Here is a 21,228-nt window from a genome sequence, read left to right on the forward strand (position 1 = left end):
GTAAACTGTAAATGACAAATATGACAGGACGTGATCTGTCAAAATTTTGACATTTGAAGATTGTTATTGCGACAAAGCGATTAAGCCGCGACTGCGGTTAGCCTAATTTTTTGTCGTCAATATCTAATTCGGTCTGTGAGCTTAATCGTTTGCAATTTAACCTCAAAGCCACAGGAAAGACAACAAGGATCTGATTTAAACTCCAACAAAAAAGGGAAAGTAAAAAGTGGAAACGAGAAGAAATAGAAAGAAATGAAAAGGATAGAAGAGAGGAGAAAATAAAAGGAATAACAGGTAAAAAAAGAGTAAAAAAAGAGTAAAAAAAGAGAAGAAAATAGTTTGCCATCCAAGTTTTTCTCCGTATTAAAAACTAAGGAAATATAGGATTCCAATTCCCGTTATGGGTCATCTCAATTTACCTTTTAGAAGACAAAAGGCTCTCAGGAAGCTAAAATCTTAATTTAAAGAGTCGCCTTGAAAGAACTGACAATCTCGGGTAGGTGCCATGTCATCGAGAGCCACTCGTTTTGGTCAAGACTTTCCACGATCTCGCCGGTCAATTGAAGTAATAGACACAGAGGCTCTAAGGAAGTAATTCATTTCCAAACCCCTTTTCAAACACAACAGAGAAAAAAACAAAAACATCAACGAAACAGAGCAAAAAAAAAAGGGGGGGAGCAGAAATTTGTTTTTAGATATAAAGTAACAAATTCAAATACAAGATATGGGCCGAGTGAAAACTTGTGGGCACGGGCGTGGAAAACGAAAATATTCCGCCAGAGTGCCCCCGGAACATCCTGTGCGTTGCATGTTTTTTGTAGTATTTGCCATTGATTTCACGCGCTTTCATGGTCCATCAAAGATGAGCACAACAGGACTGTGCATTAAAGCTGGGCAATCATGCCATCAACGATTAACGATTGACCAAAGTTGACAAAGTTAGCAGGTCGGAATGAAAGGCAAATCAGATTACTAATATTAATCAAAAGCAGAAAAGGCACATAAAATTAAGAAAACGATTCGAACTTACAGCAAATTGGGGGTTATACTATCGTTAATTGGTGAGCAACTGGGAGTTTTCAAGGCTTTATTGTACCTGCATGGTTCCCAATTCGTGGATGGCGTCCGTCGCTGAACATAGCCAACCCACTGAAAACAAGGCTCGACGCGCTGTGCAAAGCCACTTTGGGTCCTTGCGTAGTGATTATCAGGTGGCTTGGGCATGCCAAGAGCTCTTGAGGGAGTCTGTGATATAATTTTTTTTGAAGTGAAAACAGTTATGATCTAATGACCTTGACCGTTTACGCGCACGCCTCGCTACAAATTAGATTTAGAGATTAAATAAGTGTTAATTGAGCATTTGAAACGAGTTCATCTTAAACCAAAGTATCGAGACTAAAGCGACATGATTTGTTTCGTCGGATTCAGCCGAAGTGTGCGTGAACAAGAGATTGGGTATAACTATTGTGTTATTTGATGACAGGGCGTTCGTCTCGGTAAGTCACTTCAGTTTTATCAGTCTTGTAAACCAAGCTAAGGTTATTGCGTCAATTACATATCTAGGAAATGACAGAGCTAGGGACGCAGGTGGGCAAATCCCACCTTCTAAGAATTGTTTTTTTCGGTCAACTGTTCTATAACCCTTAGGTCAGCTTTATAATCTCCCGCAAAGCGTGGGTATTTCTCAAATTTTCCCCTTTAAAGCCAGAGATAAGCAAAATTGTGATTGGGATAGTAAGCGAGTGTTTATCTTGACTCCCGGGTTTGCGCATCTTTACAAAATACACATTAATTAATAAAGCAAAGAAATTATTTCTCAAAGGAACCTGAGTTCGAGAACAGCCCAAATGTGCGCTTTTCCATATTGGCTGGATTTCCCATCGTAAATTTCGGACATGACACATGCGCCAAAAAATTGAGTAAAAACGAGTTATATACACTGAAAAGTATTATTCATTCGCTTAATAAATTCCTAAGGCAGCATTTCCTTCTAACAATCAAGTTATCTTGGTTGGGTTTCTAAAGGCCTATTTACACGGTACGACTTTGTCGCATACGACAAGTTTACGACAGGCCTACGACATGACTTAGGACAATTTACGCGCGCACGACATTTTCACCTACGACATGCCAAAATCGCGTGCAATTCCACTCGTTTTGGCCGCGGTCATTGTTTCAATAATTTGCAAGAGAAGGAAAAGAACCTCTTCCTCGCTCCACAGTGATATCATATTCTCTGTTTCCTCATCTGAGAATGTATTTTTCGCTTTGGAAGCAGTCTTCGACTTTCCGGAGGCGACTTCCTCCGCCATTTTGACGCAAGAAAATTTCACCTTCCTCCCCTACTCAGTAGAAATTTGTCACAAAATACGTCATTTTCTATCAATTTCGGCTACGATTGTCGCAGCGTTTTAAAACATGTTTTAAAATCCTACGACATTTTTCGTGACGTGCACGACAGTCGTAAGCAAGTGGCAGGTTTGATTTACACGATACCATATCAAACTCATGGGGTACAAATAGTCTTAACATGAATGTAGTGACCACGCCCACTTCAACACCCCACTCAAATCGAGTGTAATTTTCGAATGTTTTACCATCGTGCGGATTCTCTACGGAAAAAGCACTCAATGTACCTCTGAAATATTAAACTATAATATTGTGGCTTTCTATTTCGCTAATTTTCTAACTTGAAGATAAAGTTTTTCCCTCGTCATTTTTACCTTTTCTCCGAGCGGTTGCGTGAAATTAACAAGGCGTTTTTGATCAAAACACGACCGAGCGAAGGGTCTCGGGCGATATCTCTTTTACGCAGGCGCAAATTTAAAATGTACCGCCAGAATAAAAAAGAGGAACAAATTTCCTTTGTTTTGATATGTAAAGTGTCGAACGAAAAGCAGATTTACCTTCGTCAAATGGCGTTTCAAAACAGCTGTATCTTCCTCCTTTTGATATTTCCTGTTTTGTAAGCGTGAAAGCAGTAGGAGAGGGATCGGGAAACTCAGAAAGCGCTTCGGGAATTAATCTGCCATCGTTTACTTACAAGATAAACAAGTAAGATTTGTGAAGTTCGTTGAAGTATGAAGTCTAAATAATTGCCTTTTTAAAGCTTGTTTGCTGGATTTTTCGTAAACTTCCCTGATTAATTTTTCGTTTCAGCTTACTAGTCTATACTATTTCAAAGCAATGTCAAGACGAAGACGGAGAACCATGAGTCGGTCCTTTAAACAATCGTAAACAAAGTGTTTGAGCAATCAGGTATACGAGGTGTAATAATCAATAGCCGCATATCAGAAGTCTTCAGGAAGAAAGTATTCTGTCTTCAGAAAGCTGTCAAGAAAGCTAATAATCGTGGCGGAAGGCAATTAAACGGGCCTTCGGTATCGATTTAATATCATATCGATCTCAATATCATACAGTTTTGTATCTTTCTTCCGTGGATTCGCCTCTCTAACGAGGGTGTATGTTGAGAATTCATTGCAAAATCGCTTTGTTTTTTTAATTTCCCTCTTTGACCTGTCCGCCATTTTGAAAATTCGCAACGGAGTGCATGCGCATTACGTGGGGTTAGTGGTTGCGTACACCTGGAACCGAGAAAAACAAATGTTCGTCGCACTGGGGAAAGAGTTTGATATGATTCGTGTCGTAGGCCTGTCGTAAGCTTGTCGCATGCGACAAAGTCGTACCGTGTAAATAGGCCTTAAGTTGACTTAATTAACCCATGGTGATCGCTCCATCACTCCTATGCACATGCGGCTTAGGTATGACTCGATCCAAGCCCCCCTCGTCTTTTTATTTCCCGCAACTATGTATCACGCAATTAGCTAACGCACTTTGTTTTAGTAACTGAATGTCCTGTTACAGGCTATCTTAATGTTGTCATTTTCCAGAGATTTCATGTTTCAGTTTTATTCTAAATTTCTTTTTCTCCTTCGTATCTTGATTACTCTACTGTAAATTCCAACGGCTAAGTTCTAAGTGCAAGTTTTAGGCTTCTAACTTTGGCTGTCAGATGGTGAGCAAAGATGGAGCATTTGAGCGCGGAAATTTGCGCACTACAAATTCCCTGTTATTATTCTTATCAAAGTTATTGTCATTTCGCTATTGTTTTCGATGTCGTAATCGATATCATTTCCGATGTCGTTTTCGTTGTCAATTGTCAATATTGCTGTTATTTCCACTGAAAGGACGATGTGTTATTACTCGAATTGTTTTGACTTCGTCAGACAAGGCGCAGAGTTTCGGCACATAATAAATCGTTTTCAGCGCTCTTAAGTTGGACATTTCCGATATTTTTTTCTCCCTTCACCAGAGGGTTTGTAGCCCTTATCGATCAGCTGGTTAATGGAAGAAAACTTAAGATAATAACAGCGTCTTGAAGAGGCAACATCTGAAACTGGAACCTTCAATTAGAAAATAAAAAAAAAACTTTAAATTGAAATGTTAAAATCTATTCTCTTGGTATGGGAGTAATGCAAAAAAGAAAAACTGAAAAGAAAAACAACGTAATTTCAAGTTAACGTCTTTCTCTTCAATGAAAGAATGAAACACGAAAAGGTTGGCGTTCTTTTTTTAGAATATTACAGTATTTTGTTGTTTATGGCACCTGTCGCCTAAACTTCTAGTTTAGTAATTATAAGACGAAATCACGTGTTTAAAATACGTCATTTATTCACCACTGAAATTAACATAAGAAATATTGTATTGAAGCATATTTATCAAAAGACGAAATATCAGTCTTCAAGACTGCTAACGAAATTTCATTAGGGAACACGAGTTGGATAATCAAGCAACATCTTCGTCCGCCTAAATTAAACAGTGAGCTGTTTTTTAGTTCTCGTTTTATTTATTTATTTGTTATTTTTGAGCCGATTTTGTTTCGCGCTTTCAGAGTTAATTATATTGCTCCAAAGTTGAAATTTTCAGTCGTGCAAACTGATAATCTAGTGAGATGAAATGATCAAATTGTTTGTCACTGGTGCACTTTGCAACAGTGAAAAGTTGAATTATCAGAATTTATGTCAGACACCTTGCAAAAAAATGGAAGATTTAATATTTTCTCCAATGCAAGGCACAGTTATATATCAGAGCGAATTGCGTTCCCGATTCGACGCAGCATGCTGTACAGAGCGATAACTTTTCATTCTTCTCATTTCGTTCGACGTTTATAACAGATCAGGTTTGAGTGAAACTTCTCTTAAACTGATCTAACTATATCTGCCGGGTGAAGCTTAAAAACATTCAAGTCACAGTTTGTCGTATTAGCACTTTCATGAAAATTTCTGGCCTAAAACTTGCTTTAGATTATTACTGTTCATGCATTAGTTAAATGCCTTTCCTTCTTTTGTTTTATTTTCAGCACTGTTTGCCGTACCATGCCATAATACGAACACTGGTCAAGAAATTTAAACCGCAGTTTAACTTCGATCCGGTAGGTTTTTATTTTGCATGATTTTTTTTCTCACGTAATCCCCTAATGACTAGCTAGCTTGTCTCCAGTCTTTGTTCAAGTTATTGAAGCATTTGCCCATTGTAAGTGTCATCACCCGTGCGCGCAAATCAATATTCCCAGAAGAATCTGTTAAAACTTCAAAAGCTGCGCTGTGGTAAATCAGCGACATTTGTAAGATAAGGATAGTAAGGATATTTGAAATTTGATAATTCTAGACTATCTCCGTTCGTGTTTCTAGCTTGTCTAATTTCATTTCTTTTCGTTTTCTAATAAGTTTAGTTTCTAACTTTCATATTTACCGCGAGACTGATCATGTTCTTAAAAAGGCGAAAATCATGATTCAAAATGCAAAATGGCAGCGGCTTTTTAAATTAAGAACCAAATCTCAAAACAAACTGACAAAAACAAAACAAATGTGAAAACAAAATAGATAACAAAAAAAAACAGTTCCATCTCAATTTAGTTCTTGACGAGCATGCATGTAAGCTATATCAACATCTCTCAACCGATTTCAAAAGTTATTACTTGTGTAGACTAGAATATCATAAACCCTTCGGCTAAATTTAAGTTTCTTAAGTTTCCGCGCGCGCTTTAGCGTTAGCGGATGCTCAGCCAGGTTGCAGGAAGTAGCTCATGTCGTTTGTGATGATTCTGCAAAAAAGACGCGTGACTTGTGTATGACTGTATCTGTATCCAGCGGTATACAATTACTAACATTAGTCTTTCGTTGACACAAGCTGGCCAATACTATTTTATCTGTCCTTTCTCGTTCTTTTGCTTGTATTTACATCATACATCGAAGTTCGCACTCGCTGTAAATTTAAAATCGCGGAAAAAGACGTTTCGTGATACAAAGATCGAAACAACTATTCGGTACAAAGAGGCGGACGCTGCAATGTCGATGTCGGTGTTTACAAAGCATCGATCCTAAATCAAGCAAATCAAATCATCACAGTTCTCCGTGTTACCTTTCAGATCTTGGGAAAAGAGAAAAATCTGAATAAGAGGAACAAAAGAGGACTATCTGTACTTAAAAATGTGGGATTTCAAGCATTCTTTGTGGTTTGCTTACTTGATTTGCATCACTGGTGGGATATATGGCCATCAACGACCGAACTGCGAATATCGATCGAGAGAGAAGGTACTCGTTTGCAAGGAAATAATCGATCCGGAACGGATCGCCCAGAACATTGCTAAATCAACAGAGCGGATGTGAGTATCCCTTTAATTTGATTTAACGTTCTGTTCATGCCTGTTTTAGCCGGTGATGAATATAATATGTAGTGCGGCTTGCCCGCTATATGTAAATGTTGTGACTTGCTTCGAGATGAGACAGTAAGCAGTTCAATCGTTCAGCTTTGTGTTCGTTAAGGACCAAAAGCCAGGCAGACAGAGTAACTGAAAATGAAATTTGTGTCTTGTAACTTCCATGACATCGTGGTTTGGATCCTCGATGTTTTGAATCGCATTCATTAACTGCAATCATAAACCTACTTGAGAACCATCAATAACACAGTATGAATGATGTGATATGTTACCAGAATACTTGCTACTACGTTTGATACTCGTTGATTGAACACCAAACTTAAGGTCTGATAAGCTGCCTCAGAACCATATTTCACCAGGGAAGACATTTTACTGTTTTCGAGGTTGCGAATATTGCGTAGTGAATAATACCGAATTCGAGGTCACTTTTGAAGTCGATGATTACGCAACTTAAAATGAGAGGCCTTGTTTCAATAACCTTTCCTATTGACAGCATTTCGGCAGTTTTAAGGTGAACCGTATTTTTATTTCGAAAAAATTGAAAGCAAGCGACGAACTTGATCCGCGGACAGCGTTCCTCTTCTTCTCTGGCATTTCCGAAATATTTTCTGAGCGAATCTCACAGTACTGCTAAGGTGAAAAAAATGATGTGCTAGGTAATAATTAGAGGCAAATCACTGACAGATATCGAGTTCGAGTTGATTAGAATTTTATTTTTCGGTCTCTCTTCGAGAGATTTTATAGATTTTGACTCTACGTACAATCACTTCCTTGTGTAGTTAAAAATAGTACTTATGTCACCGTCTGCGCGCCAGGGTTTGTCAAATGTCGACCTATTGATTTTGAGCTTTTTTGTCAATAATATTTTTTGAATTATTCCATGTACGCGAGATGTAGCTGCTGGGTATTAGAGTGGATTATCTCTTATGCTAATTTTTTTTATATGTTTTCCTGGCGATATTGAGTTCGCTACTTCTAACAATAATATTATATCGAAAAGACTGAAATGGCAACGAATGGCCTCAAAACTTTTGTTCGCATTTAGTTTATAGCAACATTGTGTCGCGCACACATCAATGTAGATTGGAAATGCGTAAAAACATTGATAAGTTCGATTACTATCGGGACGAACAGAAGAAAATAAGCAGAGGACACTATACGTCTATTTGCCAGAGTGGCAGACGGCTATCGCTTTAACTTTGACCCGTTGTCAACTCGTTTAAGATGTCTACTTTGACCGGTTGGCAATATTGAGTTCGTAATAAATTCTAACCTCATATCTGAAGCGCTAGCAACAAACTGATCTCAAAACATTTATGCACATTAGGTCTTAGCTACATAATATTTTGAAGACACACGTGCTATTATTAGAGATGAAAAAATGCGTTTTGGACCGGTGGGTTTGACGGGAAGTAGTAAAGCTTGTCTTATTTGATCGCGATTTAGAAAACCCGTTGAATGTTCAGACCTCAAAAAAGGTTTATTTTTACCAGTTTGGTTTTACCCCGTAATATCAACACCAATACTTTGGATATCTACACGAAGTGCTATTAACAAAAGTTGCTAAGAAATTGCCTGAATGTTAATTTTGCGGTCCACTGCAATCTTCTTTCTTCTAATGTTGTTTTGTTTCCGATTGGAATAACATGGATCAGGAGATGTGAAATTATTTTATTGATCGTAGGAACGCATTATCAAGAATACATCTGCTGTCTGTATATTAGTTTGAACAGAAATAAGACTGGAAGCCGCGAGCATTTTTAATTAGTTCTCTTCAATTGTGGATTTTTAAGAATGCGGCTTAGTGATGCATTTCCTTTCTTCGAGTATGTTTATTTGTAATGTCGCTTGGTGTTGCCTTCCGTGTTCGTGACCACAGATTATGTGGAAGTTTTAGGTTCTTTGTAATCATTGGTTTCAGCATTTGCGGGTTTAGGTCGATTCGAAGACTAGTTAATTTTAAAAACTTCAACCGCAAACTATTATTAATAGCGGTAGCCATTCATATTGACAAATTCCTTTCGTGACAACTCCTTGGAAAGTCCGTTTCATTTTTCTTCAACTTTGCTAAGGGAAGCTTTGGTGTTAGGGACAACTTAAAAAGGAAAATTTTTTTCTTAAGTCCTAAGATGGCTTCTAAAAGTACATGATACTTTCGTGGGTAATTGTGGAAAGCTTGGTCCTAAACTTGCAAATTTTGCTTGTGTTGCACGTACGATTTTCTCGAGACAGATTCGAATGGAATCGCAGAGGTGAACCTTTTCTCGGAAACCTCTTAAGATAAATGTGATTTTGGGACTTTTTTCGTAAATGTTTCATTACCATTTTGTTAATGGAACGAATGTTTAAGACATTAGTGGAGGACTTTCATGGGTAAAATTTCCGCACAGCCCCATACTACATTATGCATTCAGTTCTTGGGTAGAGAAAACAATGACAAAAATGAAAATGCGTGGGTGTTAAATTAAAGAACGTCGTTGACTGATCTCAAACTGTCCCTGTCGACGATTGTTATTCTAAAAAAAAAGTAAGGTTATTTATGTCAATCAGTTTTTATTTTGAGCACCGTATTGTTCTTCGGTAACGCTGAAAGTGAAAGTAATTTTGATTTCAATGTCTGGTAACGAAGCCGTGTTTTATCATAGAAATAACGCGTGATTTTCAAAAACGAAAAATTCAAATTGCTCTCATTTATGCACGTCATTTGCATGCTCTGTTTTTGTTGTGCGTGTTTTGATTATCGCTTTATTGTAGACTTCAAGAGCTGAGTCATTGCTGTTGTTTATGACGCATGCAATTGACGTAAAGGTATATTTCTTTTGTTTATCTAATTGCTACAGTGACTTTCATTTTTATTTGCTACGAGTCGCGTGTTACTCGCGAGTGAGTCTCGCTTGGTGCGATTATCTAGCTAGGTTGCGTGGTTTTAGTTTTCTTTATAGCTTAAATTAATTTTTCTTTTTTCTGTGATGTGGTAATGTAACTAAAACTCGGATTACAACCAACACTAAGGTAACAGACAATGCAACTGAAGATAGAGTCTTTTCGAAATTGCTTCAGCGGTTTATTTATCTTTATAAACTTTCATTTGAGAGCCACCTCCTTGATTCACCTGCTCGATGACACCGCACAAAATTTCATTCCTAGGAAACTTAGGTATAGAGCGAAAGAAATCATGAGTTGCACTGACAATTGCGCTAAAGAAACGAAACAACGGCTGCTCGTAGTCGTAGTCAGTTTGGAGAAGAAGAACTCGCAAATTGCGCAAAACAGCCAAGTTTGATATTAGTCGAACCCTTGGGGCCGTTTCTTGAAAGTCCCGATAACTTTACGGGTCCGAAGCCATGTTTTAAAATATAAAAAAAAAAATGTTTAAAAATGTAAGGATAATAGAGCGGGTTTTAGCTCAAAAAGCAATAATTTCCATATAATTTCTTGATATTTCTCTTGTTTGATAATAAAAGCCATCGATATGTTGATCTCAATGTACACACGACCTACAGAAATAAGCTCCTTGGGATCGATAATTTACTGGGTCTATCGAGAAACAGGCTTCAGAGACCCGTTTCACAAAGGCCCCTGTAACGTACCCGCGAAGCCATATTCCAAATGAAAATTTAAAGAACAGATAAGCAGGTTCTGGCACCTCAACAAATCCATTTTGTCTTTTTTTAGCTGATAGTTTTGTCATTTGAAACCTCCTTCCTGAATGAAAACATGACGGCTTTACCGCCCGTTAAGTTTCTGTAATCTACTAGAAACGGGAACCTGGACGTAAGATTTTAGAGCGAAACATGAGGCTGTAAATGAATCACACGGATGGTTTTTGGGTAACGCTGTAGATCGTAAGGGCCATGGCATGCCTATGACCAAAACAGGGTTTACATTTTCATGCAGTTGTAAATAAAATCGGCTGATTTTAAATATTGCCTCAAATTTTATCTCCCAGAGTTTTCACGTCAGATTCTTTGGCTTGTGACTGCTCTTTGAAAACGTTGTTGGAATGGAAGGAAGAATTATCATCGGCAAGAAATGTTGCCCTAGAAGGTATTTGTTCTTCTCCAAAGTACCCCTTGGGACGATCCATAGGCAGCCTCTCCTCCACAGACATTTCATGTGGTAAGTGCATTTCTATAAGAGTCGGCCATGACTGACATGTCCTGGAATGTGTCAGTACTAAAATTCAGGTTGATCTTTGCAGACAAGCCATTTAATCCTCTGTACTTTCCTTTGTACCTTTCGTACAGTTTTAGTTTCTGGAATTTGTTGTTAAGTCACAATGTTCTTCACTCGATGACTTTATTCGTCCTCGACGCATGTTTCGTTGAATGCGAATTGATTCACCCCTAGGGAAGAAAGAGTCCAATGCACTTTGTTTCAAATACTATCCCAACTAAGTTTGGGGATTCTGCCACCGGTTAGCGAAATTATACAAAACTACATTTAAAAAAAGGGTAAAGAGTGAAGTCTATGACCTTTAAGTGTAGGACCTTCAAAGACGTGCGAGGAAACCCGTCTGAAGTAGGCAACAACCGACTAATTAATTCACTGTTGATTCATCAGCGTTTCTAACCCTATCTTTCCTTTTTTCAGCGGGTGCTGATGATGCTTTGCTTATACGCAAGAGACGAGCTGGTAAGGAACTCTTGGGTCATAACGTGTTTCTGTCGAAAAGACCTCGCTTTGATCCCTCGAGTCACACCTAATTGAGTATTTTGCCTTGTAGTTGCAGTGTGAATAGAAATTTGCGTTGCACTAGTCTTGCAAAATGGACTGTGGAAAACTCGAGGATGATTCCTTTTAAATGACTGAATATCTTTTATTAGTACTTTTTTCCAAAAATATTTTCCACTCATTTTTTTTTTGTTCTTGTTTTTCTTCAGCTGGCGAAGGCCAACAACCGAATGCGAACAAAACTTATATACCAGGTAACATGCTTTGATTGTAATCTCCACCGCCTAACCCGTGAGTGACCAAGACGGAATTTCTCCTTACTTTATATATACAATATCATGCAGACAAGTGATGAGATTAAAGAAAAATGTCAATCATGGGATTACTAATTGATCCGATACCAAATTCTCCAGACAAACATATTGAGAATCGTTTTGCAGACAGTAAGGAGAATTACTGATGAGATCTTGGGAGTTAATGTTAAATGTTTATCCTTGAGTTGATCTTCACAGGTGAACATCAGCCCACTCAATCGCGGAATGAAAGTTTTGTTAATTTTTGTTTATTAACACAAAAGAATATTGTTTCAAGATGTCGGTCGATTGCACGGAACGTCCCTCAGCAATTTGTCGCATTTCCTTGACAGTTCAAATATGACACCAAGTTGTGCTCCTAAGTGGAGATAAGCGTCTTGGAACACATTTATGTTGTTTATCGGGAGGGAGGTCCGTATGGGATAAAATTATATTCAAGACCGAGGGCATAGTTTTTTCCCATGCGGACCGACCTACACTAGTATAAACTTTTTCTTTTTGCCAATGGTTTGCATTTTTCCAATTTGTCTGGATCGTGATCCGTCTTTTAAAAAGATGGAGTGGTTACGATTAGCCAAACCGATTCGAGGATTTACGGTTGCGGCCCGGTGAGATGCTTCGGAAAAAAATAAACAAAATAATCTGGCTGGTTGAAACCTTACTCCGCATTCCACAGCATTAAAGGAACCTCCGTTGATCGCTTTCTCCTTTCATGTAATTTTTATACTTTTTTAAAATTTTTAGATGCACCCTTATGGCCGTGTGACTTTGAAGAAGGATTTTGCCAGTGGTTTCAGTCACATAATGGTGATTTTCATTGGAGAAGATACAAAGGCAAGACACCGTCCATGAATACTGGCCCAACTACGGATCATACCAAAGGAAATGGTGAGGAAAATAACATTGTCTCCAAACAAACCAAGACTTCAAATCTACTCTAAGAGTCTATTGAATTTATTATCGGAACGTTTAATTTACCATTAAAGAACTTGCTGATACGATTAACATGTATCTGCTGTGCTTCGTTTTCCTGGAACATTAAAAGATCTAGCAACCCGAACAAATGATTTTATCCGAAGTCCATGATGTTAAACACGAAGCCACTGCATTTCCCTATCAGTGCACGAGTTAGATATAATAGTTGGACGTCTAAATTTGTTTCCCGTTTCTTGTATTTCACAGCTGATGGATATTATATCTACATTGAAACGTCTCTGCCTCGACGGCGTTATCACAAGGCGAGACTAGTTAGCCCAACGTTGGCCCCCGTGAATCCGAATACCACTTGCCAGGTCAGTTATTATTCATCTGTAAGACTTTTCAATTGGAGATGGTTACTAATCCGGAATTAAGGGGAGCAAGTTTCTAAAGAAACTGTGGTGTTGCGTGGGGTAGGGGTAGGGGGGTGGCCATCACAAAATTATTTGGTTTTATCAACTGGCTTGATAGTGTAAATTAGAAATTGTAAAGATTTTATCAAGTTGACGTTTCTTTAGCCCCTCGTCAGAGTGAATGAGCTAAAGATTAGATCTGATTCGGTTGATTTTGCTTATCTGCGCTCTGTGATTGGTCGGGAAAATTTACGCGGCCTTTCCAACTAATCAGATTTTAGACCAAAATCAATCGTGAATTGGTCACAAGCGTTTCTCCCGTGTCATGGCAGTTTTTTTTTGTTATGACTCTGAGTTCTTATCGGCTCCTTATGAATTCCAACTTCAGAGACAGAGTCGATGTTGTCGCAAAATAAGAACTCCGAAATGGCATAGCAAATGTATAAACATCCAGGTGACGGGAAGTTTGATTCCTTTTTTTTTCTCTTCTCACTTTTATCAGCTGGATTTGTTTATCCACATGAAAGGACTTCACATAGGTGCACTCAACATCTATCAACAACCAGTCGTAGGTTTTCCCGTCAAGAAACTGTCACTCACAACAAACCAAGGTCGCGACTGGTTTAAACGGCAAGTTCAGTTCGACAGTGACACGGAATTTCAGGTTTGTAAAAACATGTCAAACAGATGTGTTTGAAACATTAAGCCATAATCACTGAGAAGGGAATTGATCACTGAAAGACTTATGATATTTTTATTGTCTCTGGGATTTGTATGTTCTGCATGACCCAGTCTTAGCGTTTCTAATGATGTAAGCCAAACTCCACAATTGCACAGTTGGCCTGTTTTGCGTGTCATTTTCAAATCACACACTTGCGATTCGCATTATTGAATGTGATCAAGAGAAAAGACGAGGACAGAGATGGATGCTCCTGGCCTTATTTTCTTTTGACAGGATTAAATCTTATTTAAATCTGCAGTACAACTGAGCAGAAATCAACCCCTAAATATCAAACTTGCTCCCTATTGCCCGATAATGAAAAACTATAGACAACAAGACGAAGTTTCATGGAGTGGTTTATAAAGAGTGCCAATGTTGTTTTCATTCAAATCGCTTTTGCTTACTTCTAATTTGTGGTTAGGCAAGGTTTATTGCAACTTTCCACCCAAATTCTATCAGTTCTTGCAGACTGACAGGAGAAGTCAATGTACTCGCAAATTAAGAGGTTTTAAGTGAGTTGATTTTTGCCTGCAGGTCATAATTGAAGGTGTACGTGGCGCTCTATACCAGGGAGACATCGCACTGGACGATATTTCATTTACAGCTGGCTGTGAAAGGCTAGGTATGCAAAAATGAACCACCCTCTTATCTGTTTCTTGTACTTTAAAAATGTGCATTCAGGTCAGTGTGATTGTTTTAACATTGCCTAGTGGCTCGGGCTAAAATGACTTTGAGTCGGGTTCAAAATATACTTATGCCCGCGAACACAAATTTTATAGTTGTATTACCAATGTTTTACCTTTATTACCAAACTTTTGGTTTAGAAATTTATAAGGTGCTCAGTTTTCACAACGATTTTCCTGCGCACATGATGCCTAAAATAAGTTCACGTTCAACACTCCAATTCTCAGTTTGCAAGATGGATGTAATTGAAAAGAGAGAGAAGCATTGTAGCATGGAATCACCTTCTTATCTTTTCTCTCCTAGCGCCGTCCTATGTGCGTCTCGTTAATGGTTCAACATTCAATGAGGGCGCGGTAGAGGTATATCACCAAGACCTATGGCAACCAGTTTGCAGTGACGGTTGGAGCCAATCAGAGTCCTTCGTTGCTTGCAGAGAACTGGGGTTCGAAAACGCATCAACAGAAGGTAATCTCTGTTTTTGTTGATACATAAGCTCTTAATGATAAAATTTTTGTGAGTTACATTTGGTTAAGTGTTCAGCCACTCAAAGTAGACCTAAACTTTAACTTCAGGGAGTAACCAGTAATTTATTCCTCCTTACAATGTTAACTAATTATTCAGTATGTAGGTGAAGCGAGTGAATTAGGATCATTACTAGATTCTACAGTGTTTTAACAGTAGTGTGTGTCGCAGACAGTGAGGTTAATTGATATTAAGGTCTAGAGAAACAAGTCTGAATAATCGAAAAATCCGGATAATCAAGATTTCACTATAATAAGTTAGGTGTGGGTTTTTCGTCGTCGATACTGATTTTATTTGTTGGGCAGACTCTCGCTTATGTCTTTTGTTAATCCTTTTAGGTACACCGCTGATCGGCATGTTCGCTGGACTCTCCAACGTTAGTTGTAAAGGCGATGAGACTTCAATCAAAGATTGTTCTCTTAGAGAGAGTTCTAAGAACGTAACTTGTCCTAGTAACAACACAGTTACAGTTCAATGTGCAAGTAAGAGCGGTACTTCATTTAGTGGTCTTTATCTATCTTGGCTTATTAAGTCGGCGGATGAATTTTAGATGACTGTATTTTCAGAATTGTATTGTTCCGCTGTGATGTTCAGTTTTTCTCCACTCATCTCAGTCCATATATATCCTAAATGTCCATCTTCAAAATGAAATTGGCCTTAAATCCGCCGCAGTTAATGTGCAAAAGCAATGAAAATTTATTTAAACATTTTAATGCGAATTTTCTTTCCGTGGTTAATTCTTTATTCATGAGGAGATTTGCTGGGTTTTTTTTATGTATATATTTTTGAATATGTATTTGCTTTTTCCAGGTATCCTTCCTGTATGTCCCTTAAAAACCCATTTCCATTGTCCGGTGGATGGCAGCGGTAACAAAGCGTGTATTTCTCGGACTCAACTATGCGACTTTACTAATGACTGCTGGGATGGCTCTGATGAAATTAACTGCCAAAATTACACGCGTTGTGATTTCAACGACACAAACATCTGCGGCTGGCTTCAGGCTAAAAACGACCAAATGAACTGGACACGGCACAAAGGCAATACACCATCCATCTACACAGGTAACTTGAGATGACAGATAGCGTGAAAAAAATGTGCGGCTAGGCGTCTTTTTTTTGCGCGCTCCTCGTCTCGCGTGGAAATGGCCTTTTGCGCTGTGCTAGCTTTTTCCTCTTGTGTGCCCTGCTCGCCTTGAAAGTTGCCTTTTCTGCAGGCTGTAGGAATATTTCAGTAACATAGCAACAAGCAAGGTCTGTGTGTCATGTTTCCCTCGTCAAGTTATCCATTGGCAAGTTTGAAATTCTTCCATTGAGAAGTTCTCACGCCACCGGCAAGTTTTCTGTCGATAACTTTATACCGTTGACAAATCAAATTTCCTTTTCGCGTTTCACCTTAAGATTTTCTTTAGCAAGGTAGATCTAGAATTATAAGCAAAGTTCCCTGGTGTGAAACTTCAGTGAGATGCCCAAAGAAAAGGTTGTTACGGACGACATTTACTATTGTAGCTGTTGATTACCCACACGGTGCTTGTGTATTGTGTACTTGTCTGGGGTATAATAACTTTTTCCCTAAGCGGCTGCTGATGGTGTGACAGAGGGATGTGCTACAAAAGGGACCCTAAGGTGCAACACACACACGAAAGCCTGCTCGCAGCCAGGCGAAACAGACGGCGGTAACAGATAATATCGGCGGCGGTAGACCGCCGGTAACCAGCTTTGGAGGAAACCCCTACCGTTTACAACAAATTTGCTGGGAATAAACCATAGCCGGGATTATTTCGCAGTTCCGTTGTTTGAAAACCTATATTTGTATATTTATATCTATATTTGCAATTCTTTCTTAAAGTTATTTCTTGCTGGCTGAATTTTTAACGTCAACAATAAAGAACATATGTCAAGGTTACTTTTGTTTAAATTTCAGGTCCATCAGCTGATCATAACGGCAATGCCAATGGATATTATTTATACATGGAGGTGTCTGGTCGACAGGGTGGTGAAAAAGCCAGAATGCTCGTCACTCCGCGTTTTCGAGGTTGAAGAATAATTGCCAAATCATTCAGTGTTTAGATGCCTTTTGTCTACCATTAAAATATCCTGTATTTCCACATTTCTATCTTTGTAAATGATTTACCAAGTAGTGCAGTTGTTCAAGTTGATAAATTCTTGTTTTCACATTTTATTGACTTCACAGGCGATAACAATGGTCTTTGCAAGCTTCGCTTTTACTATCATTTGTTTGGATATGGGATTGGTACTCTCCGTGTGCTAGCCGCTGACCGATACTCTCAGAGGACGCTGTGGACGAAGTCTTCTTCGCAACTTAACGATTGGGGCCGCGCTGAAGTGCCTTTGTTTAACATGTCATCCTCGTTTTATGTGAGTTCTTATACCAGCATTTATTGAGAATTCCTCTATCGAAATTGATCATAACTATTTCGTTGCTATCTCTCAGACTGTTTATCAGTTGGTGTAGGGTCGAAAAGAGCCTGGAAAAGACTGTAAGAAAAGACTGTAAGGCTGTTGGCCTCATCTTTTTCAGCTTTTCTTATGGGGGAAAGAGAAGGAATCCACACACACGATTAGAGAACTTAGACCTGGCGGGCATGATATGCATTAAGAGTGACCAGCATCTAATTTCTCCTCACAATATCACCCCTGAATCAAACATTAAGGTCATGAGAATGAAGGAAATGATCGCCAACTGAAGAAGCTCTTGATTGTTAAACTAATTCTCCTTATCAGCGTCTTAGGAAATGTATAGAGAACAGTAGGAAGAATATGCATACCGATGTTAGGGTGTAAAGGGTTAAGAGCACTGCAATTAAAAAAGTGCCTGTCATAACCTTTATTACAGATCACAATTTGCGCAGAGACTCTAGCACAACTTACCTCTTCTTAGCGCTGCGTCACTTTTTAACTCATTGTCTCCTTGTAAAGGTTATATTTGAAGGCGAGCATAGTGGATTCAGTCCGCACGGGGACATAACGATTGATGATATCTCGTTCACACCGGAATGCCGAGCTGCGCCCCACGGTACTGCGAAATAATTCTTGTCTTTCTTTTAGAAAGATAGTTGTTGTCTTATGAATCAGTTTTTTGACGTCTTTTCTCGCATTTCAGAAAACGTCACCTGCAAGGATGGAACCTTACAGTGTGGAAGTGGCGAATGTATTCCTTTGTCCAAACAGTGTGACTTTACCGATGACTGTTATGACGGCTCGGACGAGTTAAACTGCGGTACGTTATTCAATTGAGCGGCCATCTTTGACCAGCGCGTGCTAAATACTTGTAAAAATTTTAATTTACATGTAACTGAATATTACAATTTTAACACTAAACAGACGAATATAACCTCTGCAACTCGAGGCCAGTTTCAAATGAGTTTGAACGCGAACAAGAAGTGAGATGTGCCTATAAGGTTTTACTTTGAAACCTTTGGCTTTTCAGGTCTTCAAACACCCGGCCGGTGTGACTTTGAGGTCGACATGTGTCACTGGCAAAACTTAACAGATGATGATTTTGACTGGGAGAGACACACGGGAAGCACAGCAAGCTTTGACACTGGACCCTCTTACGACCACACTAAGGGCTACCGAGGGGCTGGTAAGTGACGGTTATCGAATGACAAGCAGCAACGGAGAAACTGAAGATAATCGAAAAGCGTATAAAAGAGGGATGGTGGGGGGGGGGATGTTCATATGTCCCTCTACCCTTCCCTTCTAACTTACGGGAAGATGTTTTACGATGAAATCATGTTTTCGCTCACGCTTATCTCCTATTCGTTTTTCGGTCGCTATCTGTGGTTTTCCCCGATTTTTTTATTCACGAACTGTAAGTGTAAACATTTTTATATGCTAACTTCCGGTGTGTTTGTGAATCAAAAACAACAAAGAAGGAAATAAACAAACAAGCAACGATAACAAAAAGTAAAAAAAAAACATGTATATATATATATATGTATATATATATATATATAGCCTTACCTCCATCCTAGCATCAGCACTGCTCTGATGAGGCCCAGAAGGCCGAAACAGTACTGTCTGCAGTTAGTTATATATATATATATATATATATATATATATACAGGAAGGACATGTCGTAGTTCTTTCTCAAGAAAACGGAATAGAAAGTGGAACGGAATTTTTACCGATGCAATTTAAATCTCTTAGAAGAGCGTTTAAATTTCTTCATTCTTTAGGTCATTACCTATACATAGAAGCATCGAGTCCTCGAGCGCCAGGGCACATAGCAAGGGTTATCAGTCCGCAGTTTATGTGGCAGAATGTGGCCGGATGCACGGTAAGTATTATTGGTCGAATTTCTTTGCATGTAGTGATTGCGTCTCATGCTTAAGATTATGACTTGTTAGGAGATTTGACCTCCGAAGGTGCTGACAAGTAAATCGTGTAAGGGCTTCGCACAGTTTTGTGAAATGCTTATGTATATGATCGTCTCGCGGTTTTGAATACAATCTAGGATTTGAAGGTCGAAAGCGCAATGTCTAGACTGGGTAAACTAACTCGCATAGGTTTGATTACCTCAAGTAGACCATTCAATTACAACCGGGCAAAAAGAAATATTTTAGACATTTGCTACCACCTCAGGACAAAGAATGGATTTAATTTTTTTTTTGAGGATTTCTCGCTTGTGACAAGACGAAAAAACGTTCATAATTTTATCTTTCTCAAAAAATATCGGACATTTGCATTGGGCAGAATGCCTAATATTCTCGCCACTTTTACTTGCAAAGGCTAAAATATAGTAGAATCTCTAATATTACCAGCATAAATATGAAGGCTCTCATTGGTCGAAGATCACATGCGCTCTTCTCTAAAGGGGATAGTGCCTTAGCTTAATAACTTGTCAAGGCGGAGCTAAGAGAAAAAGGCGTCGTAACTTGTTGTTTAATCTATTGTTTCTGATATGACACCTGATTGTAGTCTTCATTCGTGAAATAGATCATTTTATTTACTTTGTTTTTTTCAGCTTCGCTTTTATTATCACATGAGAGGATTGTGGGGATTTAGAACCGTGGGAACACTGAGAGTCATTTTGAGGAACACAATCACTGGTGATGAAACATCTCCCTTGTGGCAAAAATCTGGTAACCAAGGAAACCAGTGGCTCCGTGCAGACGTCAACATAAATACAAACTGGACAGTATCTCAGGTGAGGCCTAGGGCACAGGTCGTTGTTGTGTTTTTTGTTTCTGTTCGTTGATTTTATCAAAAATGAAAAAGATAATACAAAAACACCAACATCAGCAGTTCACAAAAAAACAAAGCGAACAAATGCCAAAGAAAAACATAACAAAACAGTCGTTTGAATGCACGCACAAAAAAAAAGGCTAGTAAATATGGGGATGTTGTAGGATCGCGTCACGAATAGGATGTTATTAATTTTAACTTAATTTACCGGTTTTGCACCGTTATGAAATCACCATCAAGTTGATTTTTCAACTCGTGTAGTTCATTCGTCAGATGTAACCATTTTCTTTATCGCTTCAATTAGGCATTAAAATTATTCGATCAGTAAAAGAGTGTCGAGTTTATAACAAATGTTAGATTTTATTTTCGTAGGTAGCGTGAGTTGTGTCTTGGATGTGTATACCTTGGAATTTTCCACACCTTATAAAGTCAACTAACACACATTTAAACTTCAGGTTATCATTGAAGCTGAGAGAGGCTCCACATTCCATGGTGATATTTCTATTGATGATATATCCTTCTCGCCCCAGTGCTACCCGTCCGAAGGTAAGGAACAGTCTGTGAGCACTCGATCGATCACTCATCACCTGGTTGTAATTCCATAACGTATGGGTCTCTTTCAAGCAAGAGGGTTTTGTTTTGAAGGAAGTACAAATCAGTGCATTGTCTGCCAATTTATCTTTTGCGACTATGTCAAGGCTCTCGATGGTTCATCACTAATTTTTAACAGTAACCGCAGGCCTCTTATTGAAGATCATTCTTTAAAGCGCTTAAAGCAAAGCGATAAATGCTAAAAGTCTCTGGATCAATATCAATGTCTCAGCAACTGCTCACCTACCCCTTCCTAACCCAGCAACAATTAACTGAGAACAAGTAAGGGTTAATGTTGTGTTAGGGGAGGGGTAGGTTCGTAGTTGCTTATGTACTGACTTTGATCCTGGTTTCTTGGGAGAAGGTCGACCACCAATATCGCTACTGGAGCAACTCTAAATGATATTAAAGCATACTACACAAGGATGTAAAGAAGAACACTGAATCTCTTGTGCGGAATCGAAG

The 21,228-nt window shown here is 38.7% G+C and overlaps 1 protein-coding gene across 7 annotated transcripts in view; it reads left to right on the forward strand.

The window, feature by feature from the left end:
• Window positions 1–4,677: 4,677 nt before the first annotated feature.
• Window positions 4,678–21,228, forward strand: part of LOC113667904 (uncharacterized) — a 33,067-nt gene continuing 16,516 nt past the window's right edge. For 5 of the 7 annotated variants that reach the window (XM_089199165.1, XM_089199167.1, XM_089199169.1 and 2 more), the window contains exons 1-19: window positions 5,914–6,664; window positions 10,668–10,837; window positions 11,312–11,353; window positions 11,602–11,646; window positions 12,451–12,594; window positions 12,889–12,998; window positions 13,540–13,701; window positions 14,293–14,380; window positions 14,746–14,907; window positions 15,303–15,446; window positions 15,775–16,026; window positions 16,886–16,996; window positions 17,156–17,340; window positions 17,902–17,998; window positions 18,086–18,202; window positions 18,413–18,568; window positions 19,164–19,264; window positions 19,952–20,134; window positions 20,628–20,718. In XM_089199165.1, the coding sequence (XP_089055291.1) occupies window positions 6,489–6,664; window positions 10,668–10,837; window positions 11,312–11,353; window positions 11,602–11,646; window positions 12,451–12,594; window positions 12,889–12,998; window positions 13,540–13,701; window positions 14,293–14,380; window positions 14,746–14,907; window positions 15,303–15,446; window positions 15,775–16,026; window positions 16,886–16,996; window positions 17,156–17,340; window positions 17,902–17,998; window positions 18,086–18,202; window positions 18,413–18,568; window positions 19,164–19,264; window positions 19,952–20,134; window positions 20,628–20,718 (2,536 nt within the window). In that variant the 5' untranslated portion in view covers window positions 5,914–6,488. Of the gene's footprint in view, window positions 4,819–5,359; window positions 5,432–5,913; window positions 6,665–10,667; window positions 10,838–11,311; window positions 11,354–11,601; window positions 11,647–12,450; window positions 12,595–12,888; window positions 12,999–13,539; window positions 13,702–14,292; window positions 14,381–14,745; window positions 14,908–15,302; window positions 15,447–15,774; window positions 16,027–16,885; window positions 16,997–17,155; window positions 17,341–17,901; window positions 17,999–18,085; window positions 18,203–18,412; window positions 18,569–19,163; window positions 19,265–19,951; window positions 20,135–20,627; window positions 20,719–21,228 lie in introns of those variants that run through there. The other 2 variants (XM_089199166.1, XM_089199171.1) reach the window with 1 other exon arrangement.

Source organism: Pocillopora damicornis, chromosome 3 (genome assembly GCF_964200805.1).
Source record: "Pocillopora damicornis chromosome 3, jaPocDami1.2, whole genome shotgun sequence".
Taxonomy (NCBI): Eukaryota; Metazoa; Cnidaria; class Anthozoa; order Scleractinia; family Pocilloporidae; genus Pocillopora; species Pocillopora damicornis.